Below are 17,590 nucleotides of genomic sequence, written 5' to 3'. Positions count from 1 at the left end.
GTTTAAATACAGGTAAGCCCAATGTAATGAATGCACAACAGAAAAGCAGGAGTTTGAGAGAGAATTCATTCGGAGTGAACCAGTAACAGAGAAGTGGTCTGACAGGAACAACACGGAAATTAAGGGGCAAAATCAGAAATATGAAAAAAGAAATGCAGATAATCTTGCATTCCTGCAGATAATCTGCAGACTCAGATTTTCAGGTTCTTAAACGAAGCACAGGCTTTCTGATCTCATGGGGTTTTCGGCGGCCCTGGATTAACTGTGAAAAATGGCTTATCAAACCTTAACCCAAAGTCGTTTTTAAGCAGCCTGGTTGTGTGACCCCTGGGATGCTCCCTAAGGGTTCAGGTGTCAGCTGTGAGTGTCAGGGCACAGTCAGAGCCCGCCTTCCACTCCACACTCTGCTGAGGAGGGACTCTGAACAGGCCCAGAACCCTGTCTGCTTCTTCAGTGCCCGTGTAGGGGTGTGCTTTAGGGACCCTGACAAGCCTTCTAGTTTGATTTTCTGTGTCAGTGAACAGTTACCAGGTGGATCAAAAGAGAAACCCGAATGTCAGCTGCCCTCACTTCCCCCCTCCCTGGTGCATCTCTTGGACTTCCAGAACTGAGTCTCCTGGGGGTTAAAGAGCAGGAAGGAGAAGGAAAGGCCAGAGCAGGTGGGTGGGCAAACAGGCTGCAGGCTCATAGGCAGTCAGGTGAGCATCACCTGGGAGGTCCAGCACCCCCCTCCATCCGGCCATCCCTCACTGCCCAATGCTCTTGAGAAAAGACTGCCCAGGATGTCAGCAGGAGAGGAGGTGCATTTTCATGGAGGCTCCAATCTGTAGATGTTGGAATTATTTTTTAACCACAAGTGTCCTAACCATAAAAAATGCAGAAGACAAACCTCCCCCTGACCCAAGGTCATTGCAGACACTTCAGTAAACCCTGTCCCATCTCATCCTTTCCTCCCACATTCAGGTTTCCATGTGTGCGCCCTCTTTTAGAAGATCCTGACTGATAAGTGTTCCCTGTTATCACCTCACCTGTATCCTTCATTTGCAAAGAGTTCCTCTTTATGTATTAAGCCAGTGGCTCCTTTTTAACAGGGGAGTTCACATTCTTGACCAAATATGTTGAAGCATTATTGATACTTTCATTGACCTAAAACAATAAAACAGCTAGTTATTTTACCAGCAAAATGGGTTTATCAGGGAACAGCAAAGAACTGTAATTCTAGACACAATTGCAGGCAAGCCCCGTGAACGAAGAAGGGTCTTTTTTTATAGAGGAGAAGGGGGAGTTGACAGCGGCTGTTATTAAAAATCATAACAATACATCCATTGAAGGAAACTGGGAGTTTGAAATATAGTGATTTTTTCATTGGCTGAGTTGTGAGGTTTCTCATTGGCTGGGCTGTTGCTAGGCAAAGAGAGATTCTTCCTCCTGCTGGTAGTAAAGTAATCACCTTCCCATTGGACACACCGCAAGGTACTGAGCCCTTTTATTTTTGGATATAAGAGACCTGAATGGCTCTTATTTCTTTGGACATAAACAGCATTATTCCTATATAAATTTTTTAAAATGGTCTCTGTGTGCAGTTCTATACTAGTTTTAAGTAAGATGTCAGCATTAAACTCTTTTGGTAGCCAGTAGTTTGTGTTAACTAATTCAACCAGTGTGCATTGCTATTCTTCACTTTGTGCGTCAAGTACTTTTAAATGTTGAAGTGCTTACAATAAAGATTCATGAATTTCACATTATGTCCTTTAAAACCTTAGTATTATCAGAATATTTAGTCATATTTTCATATTAATTTTTTTGAAGAATATAGATTAATTTTTGAAAGTAAGCGTATTTGCACATAAAGAACTGAAAAGTTGTCAGCACCAAAATCAACTCCATTTTAAATGAGGCTTCTGTTTATGAATTTTCACACTTAAAATGAACTGTAAATAGTGAATCCTTCCCAAGCCCCCAAAATTGCTCCAGAAACGACACATTTTGGCTCCACTTTTAGGGAGAGTATTTGAAAGTTGTGCTTGTTGCTTAGTCGCTTCAGTCATGTCTGACTCTTTGCCACCCCATGGATGGTAGCCCACCAGTCTCCTCTGTCCATGAAATTCTCCAGGCAAGAATACTGGAGTGGGTTGCCATTTCCTCCTCCAAGGATCTTCCCAACCCAGAGATCAGACTCAGTTCTTTTATGTCGCCTACACTGGCAGGCAGGTTCTTTACAGGGAACTGGTGACTCGGTTCCCCAGTGACTCAGTTCCCCGGTGACTCAGATGGTAAGGAAGCTGTCTGCAATGCGATAGACGCAGGTCTGAGCCCTGGGTCAGGAAGATCTCTTGGAGAAAGGAATGGCAACTCACTCCAGTATTCTTGCCTGGAGAATCCCGTGGACAGAGGAGCCTGGTGGGCTGCAGTCATGGGGTCACAAACAGTCAGACACGGCTGCACAGCTTACACACACAGTCGGAAGGGTTCACTCCCAGAAGACGAAGACGGCTTCTCTTGGGATGACCTTGCCTCAATATGTGTGGACACCCGCACGCACAGATTTGTTCACTTGTGGATGCAGAGTTTGAATGGTAGCATGGGATCTGACTTAAAAAAAATTATAAAAGATTCTGATTTCCATTCACAAAACTGGGGTGCCTCCCAGTTTAAGGTCACTTTCTACAGAATCATATGCAAAAGTCACTGAGCTGCTGTGGAAATTGTAGGCCCCAGGCCAGCATCATTAGCATCACTTGAGAATCTGTTAGAAATGCAAACTGCTGGGCCCACCCGGGACCTGCTGAGTCAGAGGTCATAGCGCTAAGGATGGGCCAGCAGACTGCACTGTACTAAGAGCTCCTGGTGATGAAGCACATTGAGAACCCCTGGTTCAGGGAGTCACTTTCAATTGTGCTTCTGCCGAGAGGACTTTTCTACAAACATACTGTAGGCGGAACCCACTGGCTAGGGCTTCTCCCCTGCTCAGTGCCCCAGCACCCCTCGGAGGCATCTGTGGAGTCCCCGGCATTCAGGAATACCAAGGGATGACCACTTCTCCAAGAGGAACTGGCTCTAAAAGAAGAGCAATGACTTCACTGAACCCTACAGTTAATTTTTAAATGTCAGTCAGAAGATTTCCCACCAGGGACTGTGATGGTCAAAGGTCCATGCTTTAATGCTCCTTGAGAGGTGAGTTAAGACAGGTTTAGTGGGATGAAAAAGCTGACTTGAAGCTCAGCATTCCAAAAACTAAGATCATGGCATCGGGTCCCATCACTTCCTGGGAAATAGAGGGAGAAAAAAATGGAAGCAGTGACAGATTTTATTTTCTTGGGCTCCAGAATCACTGAGGACTGTGACCGCAGCCACAAAATTAAAAGATGCTTGTTCTTTGGAAGGAAAGCTATGACAAACTAGACAGTGTATTAAAAAGCAAAACCATCACTTTGCCAACAAAGGTCGGTTTAGTCAAAGCTATGGTTTATCCAGTAGTCACGTATGGATGTGAGACTTGGACCATAAAGAAGGCTAAGCGCCAAAGAATTAATGCTTTTGAATTGTAGTGCTGAAGAAGACTCTTGAGAATCCTTTGGACAGCAAGGAAATCAAATCAGTCAATCCTAAAGGAAATAAACCCTGAATATTCATTGGAAGGACTGATGGTGAAGCTGAAACTCCAATACTTTGGCCACCTGATGGAAGAGCTGATTCATTGGAAAAGACCCTGATGCTGGGAAAGATGGAAGGGAAAAGGAGAAGGGGACAGCAGAAGATGAACAGTTAGATAGCATCACTGACTGAAAGGATAATAATTTGAGCAAACTCTAGGAGAAGTGGAGGACAGAAGAGCCTGGCATGCTGCAGTCCATGGGGTTGCAAAGAGTCAGACACGACTTAGCGACTGAACAACAACAATAACAACAGTAGATGGGTGGGAGAACTGAAGACAAGAAATTTCCTGGAACACACCCAGGAAGCGAGTCTGGGGACCATTAGCAGCCCCCTCTCCATATGCTTTTAATCATGATAATTTTGTAAGAGGAGGGAAGCAGTGCCTGCTAACAGACCTCAAGCCCTACTGAGCCTTATAGATTATAGATTAAAGGTAGCACTTGAACTGCCCTAGTAGATTGGAAGCCAGACCCGTTGTGGAGTCCTGCTGTAATAGGTTCCATATGTCTCTACGCCAGCTTGCTTCTGCACATACACGTGGGCGATTTCCATCCCCCGTGTGGGGAGGGTTAAGCCCAGTGTAAACGTCAGCTGGTTCCCACCAACCACAGCAGAATTTTCTGCGACTCATTCCTTCTGCATCTTCTGCCCCAGGGAGATGTTCCCCTTTCCCAACCTCAATACTCCGCTTTCATCCGTGACCTCATCACACAAAGTTCTCACCACCAAAACGCAACCTTCCTCCCTTTCAAGTCACTCTTCCCTCCCCTACCGTCTTCCCCCTCTCAGATTTCCTCAGCCTTCCCATCAGTCTCCCATTCTTTCCTTTTTCTCTCTCTTGCCTTGAGAATAACCTCCACTTCCTGCCCCACTGCCAACCAGGAGCCCCTGCTGCTCATCCTTACAGTTTCTTGGTTTCATATCTGAGACACTTAGTGGTGACCACCACCCCGTGCTGACATCAGAAGCCCTTCCTCAGCCCCCTCCTGCTGGCCTCCCTGAAGCCCTTAGCACAGTTCACCCGATTCCTTCCAGCTTTCTCTGCTCTTGATTTCCGACATCCGTCTTGCCCATTTGCCTCCTTCCTTTATCAGCACAGTCTTGTCACTGGTCCTGTCCCTTAACTTCCTTACTGCAGGTGCACCACAAGCCCAGCACCCGTGTCTCCATCTCCTCCCCCGGGGGGCTGGTTTACCCTTGATTCCCCATCATCACTTACCCATGAGGGTCTATTGATACAAATCTCTGTGCTCTTCGGCCTCACACTGGTGATACTGGCTCTCACATCAGAGCAACTTCTTACCGTCTCAGCGACAGGCATTGTTTTCTCTTTGCTTCTGAGCTCAGTCTGTGTCCACGCTTTGTCTTTTCTCTGTACCCAAGAGTCTGCTCTTTCTCCCCCTCCTCCAACATCTTCACACCTACTCCTCCTTGAGTTTTCTAGATATATAGTGATACCACCTGAAGTTTCTCCCCACTACAATGTTCATAACCCTTATTTTATCTTATCTAATTGTGTGAGCCAGTATCTCCTTATGGTCTTAACTGAAATGATGATATGATCAATGATAATGATCAAAGTCGTTCAGTCGTGTCCGACTCTTTGTGACCCCCATGGACTATACAGTCCATTGGATTCTCCAGGCCAGAATACTGGAGTGGGTAGCCTTTCCCTTCTCCAGGGGATCTTCCCTGGAGATCCAACCCAGGTTTTCTGCATGATGATATATGTTTTTCTTATTCCTAACCTTAATGGTCCTAATCTATAGTCTGGACTTCCCTGGTGGCTCAGACAGTAAAGTGCCTGCCTACAATGCAGGAGACCCAGGTTCAATCCCTGAGTTGGGAAGATCTCCTGGAGAAGGAAATGGCAACCCACTCCAGTATTCTTGCCTGGAAAATCCCATGGATGGAGGGGCCTGGTAGGCTACTGTCCATGGGGTTAGAAAGAGTCAGACACGACTGAGTGACTTCACTTCACTTCTCTTCAACCTTAGTGGGAATGTTTATAGTGTTTACCATAATGCTGGTTTCTAGGTTTAAATAAACGTGTAAATACCTACATCTGTCTATCTAGATACATAGATACAGATATGCACACATGTATACTCATGCAGATATACAGATATATTGATTAAGTATTCATCAGTTGTCAATTTTGTAAATATTTTTGTCAAAATTGAGGCAGAATTTATCGCATGCTGAAATGTATTACATTTGTGATAAACTTTATGTTTACTCTTTAATCCATTAAAATGGTGAAATATATTAGCCAATTTTCCTGCTGTTGCTGCTAAGTCGCTTCAGTCGTGTCCGACTCTGGGTGACCCCATAGATGGCAGCCCACCAGGCTCCCCCGTCCCTAGGATTCTCCAGGCAAGAACCCTGGAATGGGTTGCCATTTCCTTCTCCAATGCATGAAAGTGAAAAATGAAAGTGAAGTCACTCAGTCGTGTCCGACTCTTAGCGACCCCATGGACTGTAGCCTACCAGGCTCTTCCATCCATGGGATTTTCCAGGCAAGAGTACTGGAGTGGGGTGCCATTGCCTTCTCCAAGCCAATTTTCCTAACACTAAACTATTAGGAATGATTTTCCTAACACTAAATCATTCTTATATTCCTACTGAGAATTATTATCTGATGTCTTTTTTCCCCCAAGGTACTATTAGATTCTGTCCTGTTTTATTTTGTATTTTTTCCATTAGTATTTCTAAGGGTTGTTGTTGTTCAGGTGCTAAATCATGTCTGAATCTTTGCAGCCCCATGGACTGCAGCATGCTAGGCTCCTCTCTGTCTTCAGTGATCTCCCAGAGTTTTCTCAAATTCATGTCTATTGTGTCGATGATGCCATCTAACCATTTCATCCTCTGCCACCCTCTTCTCCTCCTGCCCTCAGTCTTTCCCAGAATCAGGGTCTTTTCCAATGAGTTGGCTCTTCGAATCACGTGGCCAAAGTACTAGAGCTTCAGCTTCAGCATTAGTCCTTGCAATGAATATCCAAGAGTTGATTTCCTTTAGGATTGACTGGTTTGATCTCCTTGCTGTCCAAAGGACTCTCAAGAGTCAACTCCAGCACCACAATTTGAAAGCATCAATTCTTCAGTGCTCAGCCTTCTTTTATGGTCCAACTTTCACATCTGTACATGACTGCTGGAAAAACCATAACTTTGACTATATAGACCTTTATCAGCAAAATGATGTCTTTGGTTTTTAATATACTGTTAAGGTTTGTCATAACTTTACTTCCAAGGAACAAGCATCTTTTAGTTTCATGGCTGCAGTGATTTTGGAACCCAAGAAAATAAAATCTGTTACTGCTTACACTTTTTCTCCTTCTATTTGCCATGAAGTGATGGGACTGGATGCTATGATCTTAGGTTTTTGAATGTTGAGTTTTAAGCCAGCTTTTTCACTCTCCTCTTTCATGCACATCAAGAGGCTCTTTAGTTCCTCTTCACTTTCTGCCATTAGAGTGGTATCACCTGCATATCTTAAGTTGATATTTTTCCCAGCAATCTTGATTCCAGCTTGTGATTCATCCAGCCCTGCATTTAGCATAATTGTATTCTGCTATAAGTTAAATGAACAAGGTGAAAATATATCAATATTGAGTTATTAGTATAATTTTCCTTTGCATCCTAAAATATATGAAATTTTTTAAATGTTGGAAATCTTTCCTATTTTGTCTGCTCTGTAATGATTTAAACAGCACTAGAGAAGGCGACGGCACCCCACTCCAGTACTCTTGCCTGGAAAATCCCATGGACGGAGGAGCCTGGAAGGCCGCAGTCCATGGAGTTGCGAAGAGTCGGACACGACTGAGCGACTTCACTTTCACTTTTCACTTTCATGCATTGGAGAAGGAAATGGCAACCCACTCCAGTATTCTTGCCTGGAGAATCCCAGGGACGGGGGAGCCTAGTGGGCTGCTGTCTATGGGGTCGCACAGAGTCAGACACAACTGAAGCAACTTAGCAGCAGCAGCAGCAGCATCTACTACCAGAGAAGGCAATGGCACCCCACTCCAGTACTCATGCCTGGAAACTCCCATGGATGGAGGAGCCTGGTAGGCCGAGGTCCATGGGGTTGTAAAGAATCAGAAATGACTGAGCGACTTCACTTTCATTTTTCACTTTCATGCATTGAAGAAGGAAATGGCAACCCACTCCAGCGTTCTTGCCTGAAGACTCCCGGGAACAGAGGACCCTGCCGTCTGTGGGGTTGCACAGAGTCGGACACAACTGAAGCGGCTTAGCAGCAGCAGTAGCATCTACTACATTTGGTAGAAGTTCTTTGAAGCACTTGAATCTGATACCTTTTCAGGCATTAGATCTTTGATTTTTTTTTTTTTTATAATATGTATGGTAGTTAGACAAATTAGATTATTTATCTCTTTTGAGAGTAGTCTTACTAATTAAAACCATTTTTTTTTCCTTTAGGATTTTAAATAATATTTTAATATATTTGAACAAAGTACTCTGATTAAATCATTTTTGTTTCTTCTTGTTGCTCAGTCACTCAGTTGTGTCCAACTCTTTGTGACCCCATGGATTTAGCACACCAGCCTTCCTTGTCCTTCACTATCTCCCAGAGCTTGCTCAAACTCATGTCCATTGAGTCAATGATGGCATCCAACCATCTCATCCTCTGTCGCCCCCTTCTCCTCCTGCCCTCGATCTTTCCCAGCATCAGGGTCTTTTCCAGTTGTTTATTCTACCTGTGGCTATTTCCTTACTCTGATTTTTGTTTTGTATATTTGTGCTTATTGTTTGTTTTTTCATTAAGTTGGTATGTCAGCAACAGTTTAGCCAGGAAAACAGAATCCATCCTAGGTATCCTAGGAAGGTATTTACCATAAAGGGTCGTATGTTTACAAAATAGTTGGAAAAGTTGGGGAAGTAAAAGTCAAAGAGAGACCCATTTAGGTCTCAGAGTTGCTCTGGCTACTAAAGAGGTGGAATGTGTTGAACATTCCAGAAATTCCTGGCAAGGATTAGAGCTAAGCCAGCACTGGAGTATGTGATTCCCAGAAAAATGTCTGGAGACTTACAGCAGACTTCACATCTGCCAGAGCCCACGTTTTAAATCCCTGCTGCCAGGGACATGATGCTGCGGCTCTGACCACATCATGTGCTCAAGCATCTCAGTGATGGGATCTATCCACCAGCCCCACAGACAAGAGATGTAGAGACTGCAGGGCCCGCCTGGAGCCCCTGTAATCCAGGGAAGAGCTAGAAAGAGTGGGGTGAGCAGAGTTGCAGGTTGTTGTGCTTGAGGATAAGCTCCTCTCCCAAATATCAGCTTCTGGATTCATCATTTTCTCTTTCCTGACATACTGACTTCTGCTTCACATGTTTGTCTGCAAATATATTGATGTCTGTTCATTTTCTAATATGTTGACTTCTGTTCCAATCTATATCAATTCCTTCTTTCTGCTTCCTTGAAAGTAAAAGTGAAAGTCGCTCAGTCGTGTCAACTCTTTGCAACCCTATGGACTATACAGTCCAAGGAATTCTCCAGGCAGTATTACTGGAGTGGGTAGCTGTTCCCTTCTCCAGAGGATCTTCCCAACCCAGGGATCGAACCCAGGTCTCCTGCATTGCAGGCAGATTCTTTACCAGCTGAGCCACCAGGGAAGCCCTTGAGCTATCCTTTTTTCTAACACAATAATTAAGTATTAGATTCATTTATTTCCATCCATACCTATCTTTATCACTGTAGGAATTTAAGGCCGTGAAATACCCTCTGGATCTCACTTTGAGCTACACACCATAAATTCTGTTTTATAGTATTTTTGTCATTGTCATTTTCTTAAATGAATTTTGCTATGAACCTGATGACCACTGTCCTGTTTTGATCTTGTTTCTCGGAATTACTAAAGATTTCCCAGCAACACGTTACATTTTCCCTTTCTTTTTTCCTAAGCATGTACTTTCTTCCTTATCTGCTTGCAGTCTATCAGTGCTCTCAGCCAAAGGCTGCACTGTTCCTTAGAAGGAGCATTTGGACATGTGTGCAGGCATGTTAGTTGCCATGGGTTGCTATTGGCATCTAGTGGGCAGGATCCAGGGATGCTAAACATTTTACAACATGACAACCACGCTGCACAGCAAATAATGTTTTTACCTAAAATGCCAATAGTGCCCCAGTAGGAAAAGTGAGAGGTCTCCGATGTCACCAGCTTAAAAAAGTAACTGGCTGAGTCAGAACTTAGAAATGTGTTGGGCAAATTCCCTTTAGGTTATATTTTTCCTATCACGTTGTTACTAAAATCATTCCAAGAGTGACTAGATCTAGATTTCCCCCTTATCCAATTAATAGGTAAAAGCTTGGGACTTGACTGGCACCAAAGTCATACAAACACCTCCACCGAGAAGGAGAAGTGAGTATGTTAACACAAGACACTTCTGTTTCTGTGTCAAAGCAAAGCAGTTTCCTGTTGGCTTGACTGAGAGCCTGTGCCCTGCTCAGCAGGATCATTTAGCCTGACTCTTTGTTAAGACTTGAGCATAAGAATGTCACATGTCACATGAATGTCACGTCTTCAGTCTCAAAACTGGAAACCAAACCAAAGCCATTATTCACAGAGTCACACCAAAAATGCCAGAAGACTTTGGTTAGAAAATTTTGAAACAGACTTTTAAGTGGTCATGTAAGTGGAGAGAAAAGTTTAATTTTCCTTCTCTACTCATTAGAACTGACCTCCAACAGTTTTAAAAACTGGTACTGTTGTTCAATATGTCCCCCTATAAATTGGATCACCAAGATTAGTTGGCTTAATTTAAGGGAGTTTACAAGATTCACTACAGAACAGCTCTAAAGTGACGTCTGTTTCTTTTTTTCAAATTTAATAGGCTCTTATTCCTTGTTAGCAAGTGGAAAAATAAGTTCATAAAATACTGATTCAGATTTCATCTCTGCATTGATACATGGGTGAATCATCAAAATTGTGTTCAGTTCTTCCCAAGTACTGTAGAATATAGAATATTCCTGTATGCCTATATTTTGATGGTTTCTTGTCAAGCATTATTAAATCACTGGGCTTCCCTGGTGGCTCAGTGGTAAAGAATCTGCCTGCAATGCATAAGACCCAGGTTCGATCCCTGGGTTGGGAAGATACTCTGGGGCAGGGCATGGCAACCTACTCCAGTATTCTTGCCTGGAGAATCCCGTGGACAAAGGAGCGTGGTGGGCTACAGTCCATGGGATCACAAAGGGTCAGACGCGACTGAGCACACAGCACGTTAAATCACTACAGTCATCCCTCTTATTGGTTCCAGGATACCCTACAGATACCAAATATATAAATAAAATGGTGGTGTATTTGCGATGAACAGTGCACATCCCCCCAAATACTTTTAAAATCATCTGTAGATTACTTATAATACCTAATATGATGTAAATGCTACAAGTGTGCAAATGAAAGTTTTAGTCCCTCAGCTGTGTCGATTCTCTATGACCCCATGGACTGTAGCCTGCCAGGCTCCTCTGTCCATGGGATTCTCCAGGCAGGAATACTGGAGTGGATTGCCATGCCCTCCCCAAGGGGATTTTCCTGTCCCTGAGCTTCATGCATTGCAGGTGGGTTCTTTATCATCTGAGTCACCAGGGAAGCCCAAAATGATACACAAATAGTTGTAAATACAAGGGAAATATTGTATAAAAAGTTGCTGGCACATAGCAAATGCAAGTTTGTTTTTTAGAACTTTCTGGAATATTTTCCCCAGTTTTTTCCATCTGTAGTTGGTTGAATAAGCGGATTTGGAACACTTGGACAGGAAGAGGTGACTTGATCTTAGAAGTTACTGAATGTAATGAAATTGGCCAATGGCTGAAAAACCACTTAACAAGTGTGGGAACAAATTAATCTATGCAGGCTGCACTCTCTGCCCTCCGGAAATTTGATCTAAGTGATCAAATTATATACATAGGGGCTTCCGTGGTAGCTCAGCTGGTAAAGAATCCACCTGCAGTGCAGGAGACCCCAGTTCAATTACTGGGTCAGGAAGATCCCCTGGGGAGAAGGGATAGGCTACCCACCCCACTATTCTTTTTTTTTTTTTTTTAACATATAAATATTTCTCCTTTATTCAGAGATAAATTTATTAAATCAGCTCCCAATATTGAAACATTTTCCTTTCTTTTCCTAAATCATCTTAGACCATAGTACATTATTTTCATTAAAAGAGAGGATCTTATTTTCTACAACTTTATTAAAGAATTTTAACTTTATTAAAAGTGAGTTTCTTTTATCATTTTGTGCTACCGTTGTTAGCTTTAGTGTCAGTGCTATTCTTAGGCTTCCCTGGTGGCTCAGCTGGTAAAGAATCCGCCTGCAATGCAGGAGACCTGGGTTCAATCCCTGGGTAGGGAAGTTCCCCTGGAGGAAGATGTGGCAACCCACTCCAGTATTCTTGCCTGGAGAATCCCCATGGACAGAGGAGTTTGATGGGCTACAGTTCATTCGGTTGCAAAGAGCCGGACACAAGTGAGCAACTAAGCAAACACACAGAGCATTTATATATCTCAACCAGACTTTGTCACTAGCTTCACCATAAAAAGAAATGCAAGAAGGCAAAGTGGTTTTCTGAGGAGGCCTTAAAAATAACAGAAGCAGAAGAGATTAAGAAGAGGTGGCAAGAATACACAGAAAAACTATACAAAAAAGGTTTTAATGACCCAGATAACCATGATGGTATGGTCACTTACCTAGACCAGACATCCTGGAGTGTGAAGTCAAGTGGGCCTTAGGAAGCATCACTACAAACAAAGCTAGTGGAGGTGATGGAATTCCAGCTGAGCTATTTAAAATCTTTAAAGATGATGCAGCTGAAGTACTGCACTCAATATGTCAGGAAATTTGGAAAACTCAGCAGTAGCAACAGGACTGGAAAAGACCAATTTTCATTCCAATCCCAGAGAAGGGCAGTGCCAAAGAATGTTCAAACTGCCGTAAAATTGTGCTCATTTCACATGTTAGTAAGGTTATGCTCAAAATCCTTCAAGCTAGACTTCAGCAGTATGTGAACTGAGAACTTCCAGATGTACAAGCTGGATTTAGAAAAGGCAGAGGAACCAGAAATCAAATTGCCAACATCCGTTGGCTCATAGAAAAAGCAAGGGGATTCCAGAGAAACATCTGCTTCATCAACTATGCTAAAGCCTTTGACTGTGTGGATCATAACAAACTGTGGAAAATTCTCAAAGAGATAAAAGTATCAGACCACCTTACCTGTCTCCTGGGAAACGTGTCTGCAGATCAAGAAGCAACATGGAGCAAAGGACGTGGAACAAAGGACTGGTTCAAAATTGAGAAAGGAGTATGTCAGTGCTGTATATTGTCACCCCGCTGATTTAACTTACATTCAGAGTACATCATGCGAAATGCCAGACTGGATGAATCACAAGCTAGAATCGAGGATGCCGGGAGAAAAATCAATAACCTCAGATATGCAGATGATACCACTTTAATGGTGGAAAGTGAAGAGGAACTAAAGAGCCTCTTGATAAGGGTGAAAAAAGGAGCAAAAAAACTGGCCTAAAACTTAACATTCAGAAAACGAAGATCATAGCATCCATTCCTGTAAACTCATGACAAATAGATGGAGAAAAAGTGGAAACAGTGACAGATTTTATTTTCTTCAGCTCCAAAATCACTGTGGATGGTGACTGTAGCCATGAAATTAAAAGATGCTTGCTCCTTGGAAGGAAAGCTATGTCAAACCTAGATAGCATCTTTAAAAGCAGAGACATCACTTTGCCAACAAAGGTCCATATAGTCAAAGCTATGGTTTCTCCAGTAGTCATGTACAGATGTGAGAGTTGGACCATAAAAAAGGTTGAGCACTGAAGAATTGATGTTTTTGGACTGTGGTGCTGGGGAAGACTCTTGAGAGGCCCTTGGACTGCAAGAAGATCAAACCCGTCAATTCTAAAGGAAATCAACCCTGAATATTCATTGAAATGACTGATGCTGAAACTGAGGCTCCAGTACTTTGGTCACCTGATGTGAGGAGCTGACTCACCGAAAAGACCCTGCTGCTGGGAAAGACTGAGGGCGGGAGGAGAAGGGGGCAACAGAGGATGAGATGTTGGAGTTCACGGCAACCCACTCCAGTGTTCTTGCCTACAGAATCCCATGGACAGAGGAGCCTGGTGGGCTACAGCCCATGGGGTTGCAAAGAGTTGGACACAACTGAAGCAGTTGAGAGAGAGATCATCCTGGAAGCTTTCTGAACCCCATTATTTACAGGTTTCTATAGAGATTTTATTACACAGGCAGGATTATTAAATCTTTGGCCATTGGTAATTGAACTAAATCTCCAGCCCGTCTCCTCTCCCCAGAGGTGCGGGGTTGGGCTGCAAACCCTCTCATCATGCCTCGGTCTTTCTGGGGACCAGCTCCATCCATAAGCTGTGTGGGGCTTCCCCCCACCAACCAGTCTGCTCAGTAGCTCACAAAGGAGACTCCAAAGGTTCTAGGAGCTGGTCCAAGAACCAGGGACAGAGACCAAGTATTCATCTTTTACTCTGTCACACCTGTGTAACAGGAGACATTGAAGTGGCAGCTTCTGATATTTCCTAGAGCAGCAGTTCTCAAAGTGTGGTCCGTGGGGCAGCAGCTCCTGGACATCTGAGCACGTGTTAGAAACTTACATTCTCAGGACCCATCCCAGGCTTGCCGGATCCAAGGCTCTGGAAGTGGCCGGGAGTGTGTTTAAGCTAACGAGAGGATTCAGATGTACACTCGAGTCTGAGAACCCCTGAGCAGGGGAAGGTGCTGGGTCAGAGGACAGGGTGTGGGCCTGCCATAGAGGGATGAGAGGACTTCCACCAGGCGTGTCGGGGACAGTGGGTGAGGACCAAGTTCCACGTACAGACACAGCTGTGGGTGGGCTCTGGGGGTCAGAGGACCAGGGGAGATGTCGGTACAAGAGGGAGGCCGCGGGGCTGAAGGACAAGGCCGGGAGGTCTCCAGTTTAACGAGAGAAGAGCGGGCTTTTAATCTGGGAGCAGCATGAGCGCGTGTGTGTGTGTGTGTGTGTGTGTGTGTGTAAGGCTGGAGATCAAGGCCAGGAGGTCTCCAGTTTAACGAGAGAAGAGCAGGCTTTTAATCTGGGAGCAGCATGAGCGTGTGTGTGTGTGTGTGTGTGTAAAGGAAATAAATATAGGTGGTATCAGTTAAACAGTGGACTCAGAGCAAGGCATGGGAGTGGGAATCAGGGGCTTACAAGAGTGATCCCTTGACTACACAGAGACCACAGACCCCAGAGAAGGGGCTTCAGGAAGCCTGCTCTGAATGCATGTTGATGGATTGTGTATCTCTTAGACGGCCGGCTCCATGAGCCCAGGAGGCCAGCCTGGGGATGTCGGGGCTAAGACTAGATGGGGGGCAGATAGTTTCACCAAATATAAGTTGGCACCAATAGCGAGGCACACATTTAAAGATGTTAAAATGTAGGCAGGGTGGGGTACTTCTCTTGTGGTCCAGTAGTTAAGAATCTGCCTTCCAATGCAGGGAACAGGGGTTCAATTCCTGGTCCGGGAACTAAGATCCTACATGTCTCAGGGCAACTAAGCCCGTACAAGGCAACCTCTGAGCCACACACTCTGGAGACCGCATGCCACAATGAACAGCCTGCATGCGGCCAAAAATAAAAATAAATATATATTTTTTAATGTAGGGGGAAGATACAAGGCATCTTCTCTCTGCTAAGTCACTTCAGTCGTGTCTGACTCTGTGTGACCCCATAGACGGCAGCCAGCAGGCTCCCCCGTCCCTGGGATTCTCCAGGCAAAAACACTGGAGTGGGTTGCCATTTCCTTCTCCAATGCATGAAAGTGAAAAGTGAAAGTGAAGTCGCTCAGTCATGTCCGACTCTAGTGACCCCATGGACTGCAGCCTACCAGGCTCCTCCGTCCATGGGATTTTCCAGGCATCTTAGAACTGATGAAATCCACTAATAAAAGTCATCAAGACAGATCAGAGAAGTGGAATATCATAGTCAGCCAAATGTCATTCATGCAAAAACAAGCTAACATGCAGGAAAAGGGTTTCCGGAGACGGCATTAGCTCTTCGCCTGCTTTTACCATGGGTCGTGTCTGTGGGTCTTCACCATGCATCCCTCTCTCTCACAGGACAGATGACCACAAGAGCAGGCTGCTACAGAGACCTGCAGGTCCTGGTGAATGCCTCCTTCTGCAGCCCCGACACCCGGCCGGTCACAGGGGTCGTGCCCTGCAAGGTGTCTGCCTGTCCCCCCAGGTAAGAACTGCCGCGTCCCTCTGAACGAGTGTCAGGGGTTTGCAGCTATAACGCCCAGTCCTCGGGGCTCCTGATCCTGGGGACTAGAAGTGCCAACCGCGGCCACGTGATCCGTGATGGCAGAAGCGAGAGGAGCAAGAGCTGCCTGAACGGATGAGCCACAGAAAGTGTGCTCGGGGTGGGGGTGGGCCTGGCCCATCTGGTCAGGGGCGCGGAAGTTCTCCTCGTGGACGGTGCTTGTCCTGGCTTTTATCAGCTCAGGCTGCGGGAGGGGCAGCGGGCCATGGGCAGGGGAACTTTTTCCCACCGAGCCTCCGTGCCCTGCCCCAGTGTCTCCTTTCCTTACCAAGTGAAATGTGTTAGGAAAGCCCGTGGTGAGGCCTGTCCCAGCTGTCCGGGGAGGGTGGACCCTGTGCAAGTGTGGCAGCAAGCCTCGGCCATCTCGGTCACCTGTCCCCGGCACTGCTGCCCTGACACGCTCCTCGAGAAAGCCCCGGTCCCCTGATTCAGGCGTGAGCAGGAGCCCAGGGGGGCAGCCGAGGTCCTGCCCTGCCTCCCCCAGCCGTCACCCACCAGGCTCGCCCACCGTCTGGCTGCATCTCCCTGGCTTCATCATCACAGAAAGGTTGTCAAAAGCATCCGAGTAACGTGTTTACAAAAGCGAAGCTCACTAGGCCCTTCTGACAGCCAAGGCACTCGCCATGTCACATGTAGCCTCACGTGGCTCGATTTTAAAGACCCACAGTAGCTGGCTTTGCTGAACTTGGCCTCAAAAGCATAAAGCAGGGTCTTTGGGGGCTTCCCAGGTGGCACAGTGGTAAAAAATCCACCTGCCAGGGCAGGAGACACAAGAGACACAGATTCAAACCCTGGGTCAGGAAGATCCCCTGGAGGAGGAAATGAATACTTTCCTTCCAGTATTCTTGCCTGGAGAATCCCATGCACAGGGGAGCCTGGCCAGGCTACAGTCCATGGGGTGGCAAAGAGTCAAACATGACTGAGCACAAGGACATATTATATTCTTCATGTTATATATATTATTTATATTATATTAGTACCCTCACCTTGTACTAATCAGGGCAGTGTAGGTCAAGGAAGTGTTTAGGGAATCCATGTAAAAGCTCTCACTCAGTCCAGGACATGTGCTAAAACACTCACTAAATCTTGGCTCTTTCCTTTTTTGCCTGGAAAGAAGAAACAAGTTCACATTATTTATTTTCTTAGTCTGTGAAGCAGAATGGTCAGTGACAAACACAGAAGAAGGAACTGTGTTACATGCATCCATCCCTGTGCACTGTCATATTACCCAGCTGAACTGGGAAAATAGATCTTAATTTTAAGGTTGTTCTGTTGTCCTCTGAAATGTAAGATACCTTTCTTTCTTGCCCAGAATACTGCCAGTTTTTCCTTCCTGATTAAGTGAGCGGCACACCCACTGGGAGAGGCCTGGGAGAGCCTATGTCTTTCCTACTAGACTGCCTCCTGCGAGGTGTCCATCCATGGCCCTCTCAAGCGGAGGGTCCACCCGCTTCTCCGGGCTCCACAAAGCCCCCGCGGCCACAGGGCACGGCTGCACGCTCAGCCTCCCACCGTCTTTGGTTCACAGCGGGGCACAGAGGATGGAGCCGGGAGCAATGTGCTGTTTCCTGCTCCTCATGAGGGAGGC

The 17,590-nt window shown here is 45.4% G+C and overlaps 1 protein-coding gene across 3 annotated transcripts in view; it reads left to right on the top strand.

Annotated features, from left to right (window-relative positions):
* The window catches only part of ADAMTS16 (ADAM metallopeptidase with thrombospondin type 1 motif 16), a 190,814-nt gene that overhangs the window by 127,906 nt on the left and 45,318 nt on the right, over positions 1 to 17,590 (top strand). For all 3 annotated transcript variants that reach the window (XM_044932412.2, XM_044932411.2, XM_044932413.2), the window contains one exon: positions 15,798 to 15,924. In XM_044932412.2, the coding sequence (XP_044788347.2) occupies positions 15,798 to 15,924 (127 nt within the window). The remainder of the gene's footprint in view (positions 1 to 15,797; positions 15,925 to 17,590) is intronic.

This window comes from Bubalus bubalis, chromosome 19 (genome assembly GCF_019923935.1).
Source record: "Bubalus bubalis isolate 160015118507 breed Murrah chromosome 19, NDDB_SH_1, whole genome shotgun sequence".
Lineage (NCBI taxonomy): Eukaryota > Metazoa > Chordata > Mammalia > Artiodactyla > Bovidae > Bubalus > Bubalus bubalis.
This window is presented reverse-complemented; position numbering and strand designations above follow the sequence as displayed.